The sequence below is a fragment of the Symphodus melops genome, assembly GCF_947650265.1.
Source record: "Symphodus melops genome assembly, chromosome: 5".
Taxonomy (NCBI): Eukaryota; Metazoa; Chordata; class Actinopteri; order Labriformes; family Labridae; genus Symphodus; species Symphodus melops.
Window position 1 is genome coordinate 20,468,157 of NC_136695.1, and position 18,234 is coordinate 20,486,390.

At 39.7% G+C, this 18,234-nt stretch overlaps 2 protein-coding genes across 5 annotated transcripts in view; one reads left to right on the plus strand and one right to left on the minus strand.

Moving 5' to 3' along the window:
* The window catches only part of cep72 (centrosomal protein 72), a 45,864-nt gene that overhangs the window by 1,913 nt on the left and 25,717 nt on the right, over positions 1–18,234 (plus strand). Inside the window, exons 8-14 of one of the 2 annotated variants that reach the window (XM_079342934.1) lie at positions 214–405; positions 509–690; positions 1,082–1,175; positions 1,254–1,432; positions 1,524–1,650; positions 1,745–1,856; positions 1,957–2,196. In XM_079342934.1, the coding sequence (XP_079199060.1) occupies positions 214–405; positions 509–690; positions 1,082–1,175; positions 1,254–1,432; positions 1,524–1,650; positions 1,745–1,856; positions 1,957–2,017 (947 nt within the window). In that variant the 3' untranslated portion in view covers positions 2,018–2,196. The remainder of the gene's footprint in view (positions 1–213; positions 406–508; positions 691–1,081; positions 1,176–1,253; positions 1,433–1,523; positions 1,651–1,744; positions 1,857–1,956; positions 2,197–18,234) is intronic. The other variant, XM_079342935.1, reaches the window with a different exon arrangement.
* tppp (tubulin polymerization promoting protein) lies at positions 2,656–17,142 on the minus strand. 3 transcript variants are annotated; one of them, XM_079342942.1, is made up of 5 exons: positions 16,891–17,142; positions 10,359–10,439; positions 9,468–9,803; positions 5,570–5,723; positions 2,656–4,801 (listed from the first exon to the last, which is right to left on the minus strand). In XM_079342942.1, exons 2-5 carry the CDS (start codon positions 10,370–10,372, stop codon positions 4,592–4,594), a joined length of 714 nt encoding a protein of 237 aa, XP_079199068.1. In that variant the 5' UTR covers positions 10,373–10,439; positions 16,891–17,142; the 3' UTR covers positions 2,656–4,591. The 3 variants fall into 3 exon arrangements, with proteins under 3 accessions (XP_079199068.1, XP_079199069.1, XP_079199067.1); XM_079342943.1 differs by lacking the exon at positions 16,891–17,142 and adding an exon at positions 11,291–11,407; XM_079342941.1 differs by lacking the exon at positions 16,891–17,142 and adding an exon at positions 11,069–11,266.

Sequence of the window (18,234 nt, forward strand, 5' to 3'; positions counted from 1 at the left end):
CGGTTTTGATTCAGTGATAACAGTAGACAGTCAGATCTTTGCGATAAGAGGAGAATTGTCCTGAAATAAGGATGTGCCTTTTGTTGTTGACTCATTAGAAAAACACCACTAGGGGGAGACAGAGGGTCATTCTTCTGTATTTAATATCATGTTTATCTACGGTCCTTTAATATCTGTTTTATAATGCCATTGTCTATTGACCTGATCAAACAGAGTCCAAAGTGTCACACGTGAACCAACAGCCTCATAAAAAATGCTCCACCTCATTAAACGTGATTGAAAGACCAAAGGTGTCCTTCGGCCCGTATGTAGAGAGACACAAACCTGCGCCTGAGAAACAAAATCAAAAGGACACCGCCAATCATAGCAGGCGTGCAGCCAGGGGACATTTTACCCCAAACCCTGGTAAGTGCTGGACATCAGTTCAGAATAAAACGCGTTTTAAGATGATACAAATAAACACATTCTAAATGTTGTTGTTAAAGTGTTGTTCCTCAACTTTTTCCAGATCAAAGTCGCCGTCATAGCTTCTCATTTACTAATATCCGGCCTCCCAGTCCACGTCGACCTGGTTTGAATCTTTCTGACCCCTCCAACCCTATTTTACACCCCCCAAGGCTGACCTACTCCAGCTCCAGTAAAACAGAAGGGGGGTGCAGCCTGCCGCAGAATAAGGAAAAGAAACAAAGGGTGGAAAATTCTTTAATATTCTCAAACTCAATCATTATTTATTATTTGTATTACAAGTCTCACGGCTTGTAATTAACATATTTTATTGGTCTGTTTTTCTTAATAGCTCGATTGGAGTATTTTTTTTGTATTGTCCACTTAGTTTATTTTATTGGACTTTCCATTTGTTAATGGTGAAGAATGGGGGTAGGACTTGACAAGCCTAGGCTTCTTCCTATCCCTTTTCAAACTAGTCAAATGTGTATTATATTGAAATTGGCTAGATATAGATATTTCTGTAAATGTTTTCCATTTGTTGATTCATTTTTCATCAGTTTTTAATCGTTCAAATAAAGAATGTCTAAGGTTGATTGTTTTCTCATACCAACTAATCTGTGAATTCGTGTCTCAGGGTAGTTACAGGAAACCCCTGGAGATGCTTCTCAACCTTGTGGACAAACACTGGACTGGGGAGAAATCGCTGCATCAGAACAATAACTTCCTGTGTGAGTTTGGTTTAAGGAATGTGCTATCTGATTACGAGAGCCTGAATGTCTTCTCATCGTTTCTATTTTTGGCTCTAGCTCAGGCAGTCCAGATCCTCTCCATGATGGAAAACGATATTTCCAGTCGAGAGGCCGAGGTCAGGACCTTAAGACGGGAAGTTGATGAGCTGAGCTTTCAAAGGGCTGCAAGAGAGGAAGAACACAAAACTGAAGTCGGTAACCTCTCTTCTCAGCTTGAGGAAGCTCGCAGTGGAGTCGTGAGTGGATGAGGGTTCTAACAGCAACACTGAGCTTTAGGCAGCTTTACTAAGCACCATGTATTTACTGCTTTTACTCTGACTGATGCAGGGCAAACTCAATGAGCAGCTGAGGATTGTCTTGGAGGAAAATGTCGCACTGCAGAAACAGCTCATCAAGTTAGAACGACAATATCTCAAGTCTATGATGAAAAGTTCTCCTATGACTCAGATTAAAGGTGGGTGTAAAATCCCAGTGGGAGACGCACAAGGGATCATCTTTGCGTTTCCCTCGCGCGCACACTCTCACACTTTGTGTTCACACATCCTCAGAAGCTCAGTCAGAAGTGGAGGAGCTGAGGAAGGAGATCGAGGGGTTGAGGCGGAAAGTGCAGGAAGCTGAAACAGTCAAGGAATTGTCAAACATGCTGCAAGAAAACCACAGGTAATGAGACGCAGCAAATTGCATGTTGTCACGGCTGTCTCTACACGCCAACAAAAATGATCTCGCAACCGCTTTTCTGATTCTCCGTGCACGACTGCAGGTCCCTGGTGGCGACGAATGAATGTTTGCTGTCCGAGCTGAAGAGAAGCGGGGATCTTTGAAGGAGACTTTGAATGAAGAGATGCACACTGGGATAAAAAAAATATATCAAAGCCCAGCTACACTGAGAGCCACATTAGCAATGCATTCGCAGCATGATGCCCAGCAGCTACAGTCTGTTTTTCATTCATTTTTTTTATTTCAGTCACTGCAGTGTACAGTCATTTCTTGCCCCTATTGTGTTTATAGTAGTGTATATTACCTTGAAAAACATGGCTTTGGTTTGTGTGAAGGAGTGTCAAAGGGCTCTTAATTTAATTGATTATTTGAGGGACATATTAGCGAGAAGGTTCTGATTTATTTCCTGGATCAGTGGAAAGATAGTGCCTCTATGCCATTTCATCCCTTTTTCTTTTTAGGTCACTCGTGTCTCCATCTGCTTTGTACGCTGTAGTGGAATGAATGCATCCAGACTCCAGCTGCACTGACTTTATTTATACCTCAGCCTTAGGGCCAGAGAGCTGCATGCTTTGCTCTCACAAACACTAATGTAAGACACGGAAAAGCAGGTTAGAGCATGTGTGTTTCTACATAAACTGAAAGTGGCTTCTTACTTGAATGGGACTGTTACAGGTCAAAGGTTGGTGCTACTGCTTACTTGTTTGGGAATTTGCTGAAAAAGACATGAGAATGTAAAACATTGTGTTTGGACTTGAACACCCTGTGACCTACTCAGCAGAGGTTCTTCAGTGTGTGTTTTATTTTCAATAATGCATTACAAATCATGAGCACACATTAAGAGGTCTAAAGAACAAAACACTGCATGCACTGGGGCACAAGATTACAATAAAAGTTATTTAAAAAACAACAAAAAAAAGACATTATTGTTCCTCCACATGAAAGGTGCACAATATTTGGCATTAAGCACAGAAAACTAGATCCTACTGGAACCACTGCAGCAGACAAAAAAAACCAAATACTTTGCTTTTTGATGCATGATTCTTCATCAGCTGAGGCAGGTAGTGTGTGACAAACACTGTCACTATGCTGGAAAAATATTCTACAAAAGGATTTTAATTGTTCGCAAATGTTCCCTTTTTCTCACAATAATTGTGGATACAACAGTAAAAACCTGCTTTAGTCTGAAGTTGAATTTGTGCCTTGGATGACGTACCACTAGTATTCCAAGTCTACACCTAAAAGAAAGTAAATAAGCTTTTATGCGTGTAGCTGACTTTGAATATGCACAGGTTGATACATTTAGATTTTGAGCATACAATATTTCATCATGGCTGAACAGTTTGGAGTTTCTTTTTTAGCAAGACAATGTTTAAGTCTGTCCAGTAGTCTGTCCTCACAGCAGGCACAGCAGGTCAGATAGATATGACCGATTCCTACTGTCATTGTTGCGCTTCTGAATCGAATGCAATATACATAACATGCACAAAGTACAGCAATACCAAAAAAAAATAAAAAATACGAGGCCAGTGTGATAATTAAGCCATATGGCTATTTTTTTTTTCTTTTTAAAATATACACAATCTTACCACAAATATATTAGAACTACAGTATAGAAATCTGATGAGGAAATATAAGTAAAACGTTAAAAATACAATCTTGTACAACTGAGCGACTCCTCTGGTGGGAGATTCCCTCTTCAGCTGAATTCACCAATTTCAAATTTTAAATGCATGTCAGCAAAATGGTATGAGGGTGGACATAAAAGGGGCATGGATAACAACAGCCACGGAGAAAATTCCTGTTTCTTTTCTTTTTTTCTACTTGTGTTTAGGTGGACCTGTTTAAATGGTTTACACAGAAGGGCGTTTGCTTTTTGTCTGTTCAACATGTTCACAGAAGGAAGAGGATTTGGCAAAGGTCAAACAAGTTTAGTCTTAACAGTGAACTACATTGTATTTTTTTAAAAACTTTTAGAAAAATGGACAAAACACTTGATTTTTCTTGGACTGTGCTGAAGGCATATTACTGAAATGACGAAGCTTGTACAATAAGAACAAATAAACAGTAGATTTTAGGACTTAAGAGTTTAGGGTGGCAAAGCAATTAACACTATTATGAAATGACCAGTTAAAGCTTTTAAAAAAGAATTAGTCATCCATTATATGTTAAAAATGTGTGCCAGTTGTTGAAACTGCAAAACTAAATCAAATGCAATTTAATAGCTGAATATGGGAATAGAAACATTTCCATTAAAAAGTGCAATGTTGTAATTCATCAAACTGTCGTTCCACTTTTTGTTTTTCTTGGCATGTGGTCTCTATTGTGCTTAATAAATGTTAGAAGGCCCTATCATAACAACAAAGCTTCATTATTCATAGCAAAGCAGTTGCTCTCATTTGTTCTCTTCAGCGTTTGGCAGTAACTTAGAAATTAGACAGGAATGTACCAGCTGGTGATGACTTAGTAAAAATAGATGTAAACAATTTTCCAGTTCTCACACTTCACAAAGAGAGGAACTCAAAAAACTCTCTCTCAGACACACACACACACATAAAATAAAAATAAATGGCTGGGAAAATATATGAAATCCTATTCTTTTGTGCTTTCTTTGAGGACTCATTTAATAGAAAATGACCCTAGATGTTGATCAAATGTTTCTTCGTCATCCCTTGCCCTCACATGGGTTTTCCCTCTGTGGGTTTGTTCACTTTCTTTTCGTACGACCCTCGATGTTTGTATCCTGAGACATATCCTGAAGTGTCAACTATGTCTTCTCTTCCCGCCTTACCCTTCCCACGCCCGGTGGGGTCGAAACGCTCCTTGTGCGACCCTGTAAACTTGCTGGTGTCCGTGAGACGGCTCACAGTTGGGGAAGCCACGGCTCTCTGTGAGGAAGTTTCAGAAACATTGGAGTTTTATTTTCTGGGATTTCCAGGAGTTCATATCTTTGCTTAAACATCGCTTTTAGTCAAAGGTAACATTCAGGGTGGTAAGTATAAAAGCTGTTTTCATGTTATAGTGCTGTGAGGTTGTGCGAGGTATAATGTTTGGCAATGGAACTATGGGCATAAAAATCTTGTGACGATTCACATCTGCAGTTTGCAGTCATGTATGGAACATTGAATTATAAGATCTGTTGGATATTTCTTAAGGACTGACTTACTGTCGAGCCAACAGCAAAGACAAAACGCAGCAGCACAAGATGTTTAGATGTCTGCATCTTTCTTCCAGGGGCGATTTAGACAATGGTATTCTATTGAAACAGAGTTTGTGTTTCTTCTTGTGCTATTCTGACATCCGACGGCACAACTAGACATTTTTTCCCTTATATCAGGGAAAAGGCCTACTATTCAACGTTTCTCTCCACATGTAACTGCTGTATTGTAATTGTGACGTCTACTCCAAATTGGTCCATAGGAACGGCCTAATATCCTGGCTGATGTTATTTTAGCTGATAAGATAATTATCATCCATTGTCTATTGAGTTGCTGGAGAATGAGAGAATCGATAAAGACTGCAAGACACCCTTCATTAATTCCAACATTTAACCCGGAACACAGCAGTACCCACTTATGTAAGCATTTCAGTTTCCCAACATCAGAGGTAATAGGCTGCAGGGTGTTTTGGTGAATTAAGATATTCAGGATTTTTACCGTGACTCCAGCAATAACAGGAGACTTCCCCTCAATCAGCTTGAAGACTTCGGCCTCAGCCTCCTCTCCTGTCTTGTCTTTGTACTTCTTCCTGGCCAGCTCTGCCAGTGCAACCTTGAACTCGTCAAACACGATGTTGCGGCTGGATTTCTTCCTGAAATGTAGGTTAAAATAAAGGAGCTTAAAGATGGGATACCACTTGTATCATTGCAGCACATGCGTCTACCAACAATGGAGCTGCTCAACTATGTTACTGTGTTGAGCTGTGCTCCATCAGCGGCTCGTCTCTACTGCTTCTAAAGCTGAAAAAAAAAGAAAGAGCAGACAGTAGTGTACACAGAGCCATGTGAGATCACTTCAACATGGCAGATGGAGGACACAGCATGGAGATGGTATTCCTGAAAGATAAACAATGAGAAAACTTTTACCGTTTGGATTTTGTCTCCCAGTGTGACTCAGTACTTGAACAACTCCACACACACATCACATATACACCTGTAGACTGTATATTGAGCTGTCTCTTTTATCATGTTTCATATATAAAGCTCTATAGTTCAGCTCCAGTAGTCTGGACTCAGAGCACTGGTGTCTCTTGTTCCAGTAAAGGGACATTCAGACCTCTCTTATCACTATATAAAATAGTATTAAAAAAAAAGTTGTTACCCTTGAAAAATCAAAACACACAATTCTCAGCAGTCTGTAATTTAGTTCAGTTGTTTAACTGGACACGTGCCCAGCCACGTTAAAAGTGCATAGTAACACAAACACAAACAGCCATTGCCGTGGTGATTAATCACCTAAACAACTACCTATAAACCCTGCAGTCTCCCTGGGCAACCTGCTGTCATAGCAACAAGCTACAGTTAACAGAGATGTTTGGGTTTATTATTAATTCGACTCATCCAGTGACCCCTCTTTTTGTTTGGGCAATCCTTCAGTGGTGAATATTTGAGAGCTTCAGTCCTGTGCGCTTGTTCCATGCTGTCTATTGTCAGGAGAAAACTGGAACTCCAGCTGCTGTTTCTATCTCGGGAAAATACCTGGGGTTTCTCTGCAGATCTCTCCATAAGGAGTTTTTATAATCTCTGAAGTGTAAGAATGATTAAGCTGTGTAGCAAATTAGAAACAGAGGAGGCTGAAGTAAGAGTTGAAACAGACAAAGGTTGGAGGGCAAGTGGAACTGAAGTTTTATTCACGGCTCTACTGTAGCTGACCTTCTGTTTGTGTTCCTAAGTTTAACCATCTGCAGTACAGGATCCATATGGATCTGACGCATTGGCAGTTTTTATTTCCATGTAAATATGCTCCCGTCTACAATCGTGTTCAGCGATGAGGAAACAAAACTAAAGCCTAGAAAATGGAGCCACTATAACCATGACTGATTAATTAGCTCACACCAGATTTCTACCTCATCCATAGTTCATGCTGTGGTGTTCTGGCTCCAAGCAGACAACATAGCATAGACTCAATGTGCTTCAGCAGACCTCAATACCCCCGATAAACAAGGATTCATTCAGCCATACTGCGATCAGTCAGTGCTCATTAGGACGTTTAATCTTTCATGTGCAAGCAAAGAGTTTTGACACTGATTAAGAGGAAAGTGGATCTGCATCTCTGGCATGGCAGCCCTCCCTGCCTCAGCCATGCCGTGAGTCTGAAACTGTATGAAAATGAGCCCCTCCCCCCAGTCTGCATGGCTTTTTAAATCTGAAATGATCACGTCTGCTTAGATTATTCTCTACTACACTCATCAACACTATAGCCTGTTTTGAATGCATGCTAAACTATCTTGGATCCTAATAAGAACCTGCAGGCCTCAGACACCAAAGGCTGCAAATTCACAAGCCATGTCACGCATCCAAAGACAAAATGTAAAAAGTATTACACAGATTCACCATGAAGAACGTGCATGACAGGAAACCTTTTTTCACCTTTAGATCCTTGATGTGGTTACAGCAGTGCACATTTCTAAATACACGTATTGCTCTGCAATGGAGCAGTATGTAGACACGTTTTAGTCCCACAGCCAGCTTTAAGTTTCCTCTGTGTTTTGCCAAGAATATTTCCACAGTGGTAAACATAAACACACATTACCATGCCAACAGTGAAGGTGTTGATTACGGTAACTAAAAATCAAGAAAAACAAGGGAAGCTTTAAGCTTTCCAACTGGATAATGCATGACTCTGAGGGTTGCTTTGTTGGTCAATGCCAGCCAGGAAAACGTGCAGAATACAAGAAATAATTGTGTGCATGATGCATTCTGCTTTGTTATATCCTGCAGACAAACCTTGTATTCAATCCTCTTCTTAATTGGGAAGAATATCCAAAACTTAACTTAATGTTGTAAACATGCACAAATAAACCTGAGCACTGGGCACAAACAGGGACATGGTTGGTTACTATAAGTTATTTTTTTAAGCTCTTGTGTTTTGAGAAGTTTTATTATAATTATATGTATATATTTATTAAATAAACTATTTTATCTTACAATTTCAAAGAAAATCACAAAACATGGTGCAGCTTTAGTTTTCACCATATGTGTGCTGTAGTGGTAGTCAGAATGTCCTGGAGCTACTTTTTAAAAATTCTTTATCCTTCCGGAACATCCTTGTTAATAAAAATAAAAAAAAATAAAAAAACCTCAAACCAAAAAAAACATGAAAAACCATTTTGGATTCTCCTGTATAAACGTGTGTACACAAAGGGACTTAGATTAAACTGTGATTACACACCAGCAGTAAATGGAAAATCCAGTAAATCATTTTTCAGGGCTTCTCGTCTCCAATAGCAAGACTCGATGATGAGTGGCTTCCTGCCATGCTCTTCTATTCCGGCGCCTTGTAGCAGAACAATCTTTATTCAAAACGATCAGCCAGAATAAAGAGGGAGCTCAAAGCTGCTTTGTGTTTTAATGAAAATATCCATAAAAACCTTGCAGGAGCTTTATACTTTGCCTGTTATGCAACAGTGTGAAATGTTATTATTTGGCCAGAATTACAACACTTGATGAGCCCAGAGAGACATCTACACTTATTTTTCTACCAGTCCAAACAGTTTGTCACACTGGTTTAACATAAGCACAGCTGTACAGATGAAAAGTTGCGCCTCCTCTGTGAAACAATATTGAGGTCACCGCTTCTAATAAGACTCTACTTCACTTAAGTCAAGCAGTAAAGGATGAATCAAACTAGCCTGGGGAGGCACAGGATGAGCCATTTTGGCCTCTTGCTCTGGCGACTGTTTTCTGATGGACAGCTCCACATGAACCAACTTAACATAAGAAACAAAGTCATCTTTCAAAAGAAAGTGCCTGGAAACATTGAAGTCAATAACTCCAGACAATGTGCCTGAGAGTTGACTCTATCGTGCCAATGGTTATTTCAGTTTGACCAGGACTGTTTGCTTCATACCATATCTATGCAGACACTAATTAAACGTGAAGAAATTGGTTGACACCTTAATGAATTCTAATCCCTTCTGGTTGACTTTGAAGTCAGCCAGAGCACAATAATGTCTGTGCCTGTTTGAGATCACTCTCTTTGTTCAGATGATGGATTTGAAAGTCTGATGAAAATAATCAAGTAGAACAATGATATGCTTTGTAGTTCAGTATTCTACGGTTCAGTATTCACCTCTGTGTTCTTACAACCACAATGCTCTCATGACTGCGGCACTTAAGTGACCTTTCGTTCATGCTGATCTGGGTGACTAAGCCTCTTGTCATCTCTGCTGCTGTCGTAAAAAGAACACACTCCTGTAGAGGCATGCCTGAAACGAGATCTAATCTTGTTGTAATGTTTGCAGATTTATGTAGGGCCATTTTTTAGACAACCAATATCACAGAAAATCTTCAAGACTTTACCATTTAAAGCATAAAACATCTGGTTCATTTCTTACTTGACTTTGCTGAAGACAATGTCCACATCAGTGAGGGTGATGTTCTTGCCATCAATCACGCCACAATCTTTGCAGAGCTTGGACCAGTTCTTGCCGTGCATCTCCTTGCCGGTAGCGCGAGTGTCACCGTGGATGGCGAAACGGCGAAATGACTCTTCCAAAGCGGTCACCTCAACCGGTGTGGACGAGCCCATTCCTCCTTCACTGGTCCCGTTAGACTCGGTTGAAAGCCTTTTGGACGTGCGGTCTCTAGACTGTTCATTATGTGTCCGTAGAGGGACCGTGCTCATGTTAGGGTGCTTGGCTGTTTGAACTTTGAAGTCATCTATGTTGGCTCTGAGTGGGAAAGCAATCGATAGTAATCACTTTGGGGTGTAGCCTAACACTCAAACCACATCATTTAAGTGACGAAATGAAAAGGTTACTATACAGTTTTACAGGAAATTCTCATAAAGATAATCAAATTCAAAAGGTCCACACAAAACACAACACACAATCACACCCTGATCTTCGGTTGAAATCCATCTCATCCAACCCTGTTCTGCCAGACATTCAATGGACAAACCCTTCCACAGAAATCCAATAGTGTGTCATGCCTGCAGGTCAAGACACAGCTTGCAGATTGGTCTTTTGGCTGTTTTTTTTTTTTTTTTTTTTACAGTACTTCTGTGTTACACAGTTTAAACTGTCCAGACTGAGGTGTGTTTCTGTGTTCACACTGCCTGTGAATGGGCAGATGTGTTCCGTGTTCTGGCACAGAGGTGAAGGATATAAATAGATCTCAGTGGAATTCCGAGGCACACAAATCGAGGAACCGAGGGAGCATGTGGATATTTGAAGTAAAACATCAAATTGTGAAGTGAAGGCTCGTGTAACTCTTTTAAAACTTACTTGTGGTCTGCCATGCTCGTGCAGGAGTTTGGTTCCTTCGGTAGAGTGCTTGAATTAGCTGACTTTAGTTTTCTCTTTGTGCTGTGGAAAAATCAGAATGGAGGTGGATACAGTGAGGGGATGTGTTTGCACATTCAGTGTGTGTGTGTGTGTGTGTGTGTGTGTGTGTGTGTGTGTGGCAAATAGAAGATTGAAATCAAAATCAAAGCAATTCACTCAAAATATCTGCCAGAAATGTACAACCCATCGTCACACTTTCATCATTTACATCTGTGACATAACATCTAGTCCAGTCTGTCACACAAACAAGGCTATACTTTAAAGGGAACCTTCCGAAACCACAACTTTTTTGATGTTAGATATTGTTTGTTGTGACAATTCTTTTAAGGCGGTATTCCCTAAGACACGACTTCCCCTCTCTTTACCTCCATTCTCGCTTAAGACGATGATTTCATTCAGCCTGAGTTCAGGGATTCCTCTTCAAGCACATCATCATCCTAATTTGTATTTCTCTGTACACAGCAGTGGAATTTCTCCCTCACAGCTTAGCCTTACACTTGAACCACATCTGAAGTGCTTATATTAATCATCATTCATAGATGAGGATGCAAGGAAATGAAATTACAACCATACCAAAAAAGCAAATGTCTTATCTACAACTACTATGTAATTCTGTGTAAATTTACAGAAAGTGATGGTTCTCTCCTCACCTTTCAGCTGTTCCCATGCTTAGCGCAGCATCCTTAAAGGCAAAGAACCCTCCAACAAAACAATCTCTCTAAAACAATCTTGTTAAAGATGCACTCAGTCCAGTCAGAGGAGATTAAAAACAAGATGCAAACCGCAGAGAGATGTTGTGGACTTAACTGCCGCTCCAGCTAGCAATGGGTCTCGCAAGTCTCTCAAGTAGTCAATGAAGAGTGTTCACTCACCCTAAGTGACACCATGTGAAGCAACGGGTTTTTGTTTGCACGACTCTCTGGCCAACAATCACAACTATGACCTCGCGGAGTACAGTCCACCCTTAAATTGGTACAAAAGTTCCAAGATTGACACAGCATAAAGCCATTATGATCGAGATGAGATTCTTAGGGAGGGGGGGGGGGAGAAGAGATGATTAATGTCTATGAATAATGGCATTCAGAGAAGCACACACTGGGAACCTATTGTCCAACACTAGTGGCTCCTCTGTCCGGCCCATGCCTGTTTCTTCACACATACACACATGGTGACATCGCAGAGTACCACTATTGATGCCAGGGGTTTGTAGTCATATGTCATCGAGGGCTCAGGCCAAGTCAATCCAGTATGAGTTGTTGAGGTTGTTCAGGCCACTGCCTTTTATTCGAAGCAAATATCCAAAACTATGCATGTAAATGATTTTATATATTCCACTGAAGAGTAAGAGATGAAGACAGAGGAAGTTTGCATGTTAGCTGCAGTGAGATTGTAAGTGTGCTGTACTTTGTGCACAAATATCTTCTTTTTTTTATTTCTGGAATGGCAAACCCCAAAAAAGAGACAATCCAGTGCCCCTATCTTTTGTAATTAAATGCAATCTATTCAAGCTTCATCCGACATAGTCTAATGTCTAATCTACCCGTGTCTAAGGAGATCTGAAAAAAACACAAACTATCTATCTAATATATATCTAATCTAACACTGTATCCGTCTATGAAGTGGTGAACTGCCACAAGAGAAAACTAGCCTGTGGCAAATTGGACACTGTTATATCACAAAGTGTTGTCCCACTGTTTTGTTTTTTTTTCCGTTTTTTTTTTCAATCAAATCTTGGTCAAACATACAAATTAAGAGAACAAATCCCTTTGGGAGACCCTTAAAGAACCCAGTTGAGGAAATGGTAAACCTGTGTGACACCATTGATTACTTTCTCTAAAGTGCGATAAACTACTGCAACAGTTGTGATACAGTCTCCAAGAGCTTTAAATGATATCTACAGATTACATGTTAGCAGCACAAACACATTGATGCACTTATATTTTTAAATGTAAGACAGTATAGATCAGGAAAGCAGCAAATCAGATCATTTGAGAAACTTTAAGAAGAGAAGCTTTGGAGTTTTCTGGGTAGACTTTTGCAAAAAAAAAAAAAAATGTTAACACAAGTATGGTAACTTTTGTTGATGGATTGATTCAATATGGGGTTCAACTACAATTTTAGCCCTTGGTAGGAGATTTATCGATGTACAATCTATGCAATTAAGGGTAATGCAAAAGAAAAATTAAATGTCATTGTTGCTCTGTGTTTTCGTGTGATGTAGGTTTAGAAGTTGTCTTTTTGATGGAATGGCTTCCTGCAATGCCCACACTGAGGTTTCATCTGACACTTCACTTTTTTGTGGCGATGCACATCCTCTCATAGAAAAGCTTCTGCTGTGTGTGTTCCGTTGTGTTTCAATGACAGCAGCCAAATCTGAGAGAAACAAAGGAATCTTTTCATTCGCAAACACCAATTTATAGTCAGTAGTTTCAAGTGAGTCCTCAATAGAACAACCCTCTTCAAACCACATCATGTTCAATACATGAGAGAAAGAGAGAGAAAGGTCATTATACTGCTCTTCATTCAGAGGCCTGAAGAAGACCACATAGAGAGATTGAAGGGAAAGTAGAGTCCTGAAAGCTTATTTAATCAGATTATTGCAGACTGTAGACTATTCCACAGTGTTAGCTTACTAATATGGAGTTTTTAAGCTAAATCGATTCTCTGAAGTATCAAATAGAAAGTCAATTACAACCATCGTTTTATATTAATTTTGTCCTGTGCCTTTATTTCTGCCCCACTGTCACAGTAAAAAAAAAGCAAGAAGCCATTTGGTTAAGGGCAGATCTCCAGAGACAAATCTGTGACTGGATGACAGCATGCTTACATACACTCGCCTTCTGGCATAACACTGCACAGATGAGTGCTTTAGCTATAAATTGACCCATTTTGAACTGCATCTATTCATAGCAACAATACGCTGGAACATTCTATTCATTCTCGAGGGAGGAGATCAGCCAGCAGACAACGACGCGTATCCTGATATACCACAACGATAAATTTTATGTTTTACTGTTTGTTTGGCTGTTGGTGTAACTCGCAAAAAGATGGCAGGGTGTGATGTGACTTAGAGAGAGAGAGCTATTTAACAGCAGCCTCCTCTCCTCCATCATGCCATCGTAATGCGTGGGCACACAGAGATCCCATCTGCTTTCTATCTGGATCAGCATCGTTTCCAGGCTGCTGCTCTGGAATGTGAAGGTGTCAGTCAATCAAAACCATCATTAACACACTGAAGACCCCCACTCTGCCCAGGACTGACCTCCATCTAGAAAACAACATGTCCGTTTTATGATACCAGTAATTATACCTCTGGGCAAGGAAACCCTGATTGTTGCCCTAAATCTATTCAGACGTATCCAAGCCATATTCTTAAAGCTACAACGTGGAAAAATGTATCCAACATTTAATGGATCGAGCTCTTCTCCTTTCAAGATTTACTTAGATTCTTACAATATGGAAGTTTTATGTGCATTCAAATAAAAAAATACAATTAAAATAAAAAAAAGGAAAAAAACCTTTGCACATCCATTTCCAAACACAGGTGCGTAGGAGAGCAATGTTTCCATTGAAAACTTAAAGGTACACTCCTTTACACGGTCGAAGTTGCAAAGAAACATTCATTGGCAACGTTTCGGTCATGGGCAAAATTTTCCTGATGCCTGATTGCAATCTTCAGCTCCATCCCAGGATGAGTGACTCCTGAAGCTTTACATAAAAAATGATCGATCACATATTTAAGAAAATATCGATCGAGGTAAAGACAGATTGTAATATCATTAATATGAGCCCCAATGTAGCACTGGCCCATACTTTACAAGGAACATGGGCAAAAGTAATAATGTTAAACACATTTTTACACCACTTTATGAGGAGAGTAAATAGGACTCACTTCCCTTTAGACATTAGTTTTAGATTTAGTTTTTCTCACAAGTGTTTTTTTTTTACACAATGCTGCCATTTCATGGCAAGTGGTCCAAGTATTTATTAAGGATATGTTTGTGATGATGGGGATTTGTCTCCTTTGCAAAGTGTGGAATCATTCTAACGAAATATCATACAGTAAAAAGACAGCTGAGATGATGACCCTCCAGTTAAACGTGACCATATTTTTATATAGTTCACATTTTGGAACCATATAACATATATAGTGGTTGCATTTTAATTTGTGCTAACAGAAAACTGAAATATTGACCTTGATGCCGGTCTACTCACTCTCAATGCTTTTCTAGTTTATTTTGAGTTCGTTCAAAGACGAAGGTTTTGCACAGGCTTGAGATGAGAAGTCTACCATGTAATCTACAGTCCAGTGATGCTGCCTTCTTTTCTACTTCCTGTTTCTTATCTGCATTCACCATGTAAACTATCCAATGAAGGACAATAATGTTTACATTAACTACATCAGCACCAAAGTTGTATTACTCTTCAGCTAAAAATAGTCTCAATAATGCCCCATTCTTCATGTTTAGAGCTCAATTTGATTTTTTTTTTTTTTTTAAACTACAGTGTGCCGCAGTTAAAGGAAGTTACTTTGCACTTTTTCAAAACAATTTGATAGTCAGTAGACCCCAGCAGGTTTGGAGACAACATGTGGAATCGACACACTGTCAGAAATGAACAAGCTAATTTTATTATATGGAGGGCCTTTCCCTGAACACTATTCTACCACTTCACATCACTAATTGGTTAAAAGAAAAACAAAGCAATTCTACTAAATCTACTAACCATTTCAAGTTTGTCCCCAGTTCCAACTCTCACTCTTCAAAGACACAGGAGAAGGTGCGTGAAATCAGAAAGCTGCAGCACAGATCTGAGGTCACCACCTCGCTGTCTCCGTCAGTAGTCCTCACCTCCCTAAACCCTTTAACTGCTCTGTGTGAGTCAAAGATCTTGGCAGGCCTTGTGCAAAAAAAAGCAAGCTGTTTGAAACAGGCTACAATGGTTATTGTTGGCAGCAGAAGCAGCAAGCCAAATAGAGGTATGAGGCAGAGTGAAGACAGCGCGGGGGTCCTTATGCAACCCCACATTTGTGAGGAATACAAGATACAGCAGAAGTGTCCCTGACATGGCTCAGATGGAGAAAGGCCTGCGTAGCCAGGAGCACATTCGCTCTGAGTAGAATCCAGTTCAAGATTTATGAACTGTGTTGAGTTATGAGACACTTAATCAAGATAACTTATTTTAAAGTCTTTATAATGTCACAGAAATGCCATCTGAAGTCTCTGTTAAATCAATGTATTATGCATAAGCTATAAACACTGTCAAATCCAAACCACTGATACACACAGCTCCTCCCTAACGTAAAGGTCAATACAAATAAATAATCCCATTTGCTTTTACACTGTTCAAACAATGAAGGCAGACTACAACGTTTCATTTTGCTGCAGAGCATTAGCTTTATTTGGAAAACCTGATCTCAGTTTGAGTCATCACAAACAAAATAGGGTAACTTACACACTGAGGTTAATTGTTTGTGACAGAACCCGAAGGCTGTTGGGCCATTGCAATAAAACCTACAACAGTAAAAATCTGGGACAAACTCAGTGAGTGTGTCTTCTCCTCATGCATGCATAATTCAACCTATGGGGAGAAATGCAGCTACAAAACCCTTCACCGAGAAAGAATACAACACCATAACGTATTGTTATCTTTTCTAATGATATAGCACAATTCAAAGTATTATTCTGTAGATCAGTTTATTTGCTAGGAGAACAAAAAAACATGACATCCATTTAGAATAAATCATATTACTCCATTTGTCATCCTTCAGAGATTAATTCACAAAGAATCAAGGAGCTAATAAAAGAGAGCATAAATCCTTCTTTTTTTTTCATTCATAATTATGTAACTAGGCCTACCTACATGTAACCTAACTGCTTGGCATGAAGGCTGCAGCCACAGGTCTAATGAATTGTCAATCATTCTCTCTAACCAATACAGGAGCATGACAGAGAAGCCCTCACTGTGGTTCTCATTGAGTCCGCGTTTAGAAGATAAACAGAGAAGAAAAAAAGCTTGTGTTTTTCTTACTGGACGTGACTGCAGCAGAAGGAAACATGTTACATAAACTAGCAAATGCCACATTCACACAGAGTCCACGTGAACCGTTTGTTATTGTCAGACCCTGATACATGTCTGTCAATGCAGAACAGAGCTTTACAGATTTAAAAAAAAAAAAAAAGAAAAAGAAAACAGATCAGTAATGTTTCCTTGGCTGTGGGCAATAGGCTACAAGCTGCCAAGCGTCCTTACAGCAAAACATGCATTCACAGCGCACACAACAGAATAACCATCATGCAGTAAGCACGCAGGGACGTCAATCAAAATAACATAAAAATACCAATAAAGTGAATTTGTGAAGACTCATCGAATTTCTCCATTCAGATAGCCTATTGTGAGGGATACAGTCAAGAGAACAAAAAACATAATGCATCTGCCATGAAAGTTATCATGCCGAATAAAATGTAATCACCTTGTGTTGTTAACCTCCACTTCCCAGTCAGGTTGACAAAATTATATTTGCGCGTCGTGGTGTCTCGATGAGTTTTTCCTCCCTGCTGCTGCCTAAAAGAGCTCTGATCTGTCTGTTCTCGATGGTTCAGTCCCTCCAAGATGCTGAAGAGAAACCGGCCCTCTGATTGGCTGCCGCCGTGCGCGCGAGCTTGTTTTCTTCTGGCCTCGTTGTTGTGATGGTGCTTCAGTGCTCAGTGGAGCGCTGATAAACAAGCAGTTTGAGGCCGGAGCATCTTATTTTTGGTGCTTTAGTGGGCGGAGGTGGAAGACGTAAACAAAGGAGGAGTGTGATTTGATAAGTAGGGTCGTTGCAGCTTCATTAATGAACAACCAATGTGAAGTCATATAGAAAGGTAACATCATCAGAGAGGCCAATGGTCACTGGCAGCAGTAATAAACATATTTATAAAATGACTGAACCTTGATTCTGGCTTTTATTCAACGCTGGAAGACTTGATGTTTTGATTAAACTCAATGGACGGATTCATTTGACTGTAGCCTTAATGAAATCATGTGGCACGTTTTTAATAAAAAAATATATATTAAGGCCTACACTAAAATATGAAACTATCTAAATTCCAACACATTTAATAATTGATGTCCAGTACATGACAGTGTTACACAATCAGTAATAGCCTAGAATGGCTGGACATGTATGCACTGTTATGTAACCCTGTCTTTACTGATGGTTCAGATGTAGCGCTCAGATTTACAATTCGAAGACAAGTGATAAAAACACGCATGCCTGTGAACCGAAGAAGGAGCTGGGAATAGGGATAGGGCTCATCATGATGAAAGCATCATAGACTTGAGAGTAATCACTGGATGACATAATAGTTTATCTAAGGCTGCATCAATTGCGCCACTTGGTGGCGAGAGGCGGCAGGCATTCTGGGTCCCTTTAAAAAGAAACTGTGGGCCTTACAACCTCATCTTAAGTCAAACCACACAATGACTATAACGACTGGAGCCTAAGAACAGCTGGTCTTTTTCAAGGTTGAAATACAACATTTTCCAGAAATAAATTCATTTTTAAAACATTTTAAATACCAACATTCACAGGGCGTTTAGAGAAGTACAATCTAGTGCAGTCTCTCTGGTAACCTTTTCTCTATAACTGCCTCATAAAGGCACCATAAACATATATTATTGGAATTCTGTCAGTTATAACTACATCACAGTAGTATGTTAATGTATTTAGTATTCTGTCATTTAAGAAAGGTCAGCTTGAAAAGGTAGACTGGTTAAACCAAAGACAACCAATTGTTTATCATTGCATGTTACCAACAGTATTACATTTAAA

Excerpts from the sequence above, each read along its gene's own strand:
- tppp (XM_079342941.1), bottom strand. Across the intron at positions 9,804-10,358 it reads ACGAGCATGGCAGACCACAA|AGCCAACATAGATGACTTCA; the intron begins GTAAGTTTTAAA and ends TTTCCCACTCAG. Across the intron at positions 5,724-9,467 it reads ATTGTCTTCAGCAAAGTCAA|GAAGAAATCCAGCCGCAACA; the intron begins GTAAGAAATGAA and ends CCTACATTTCAG.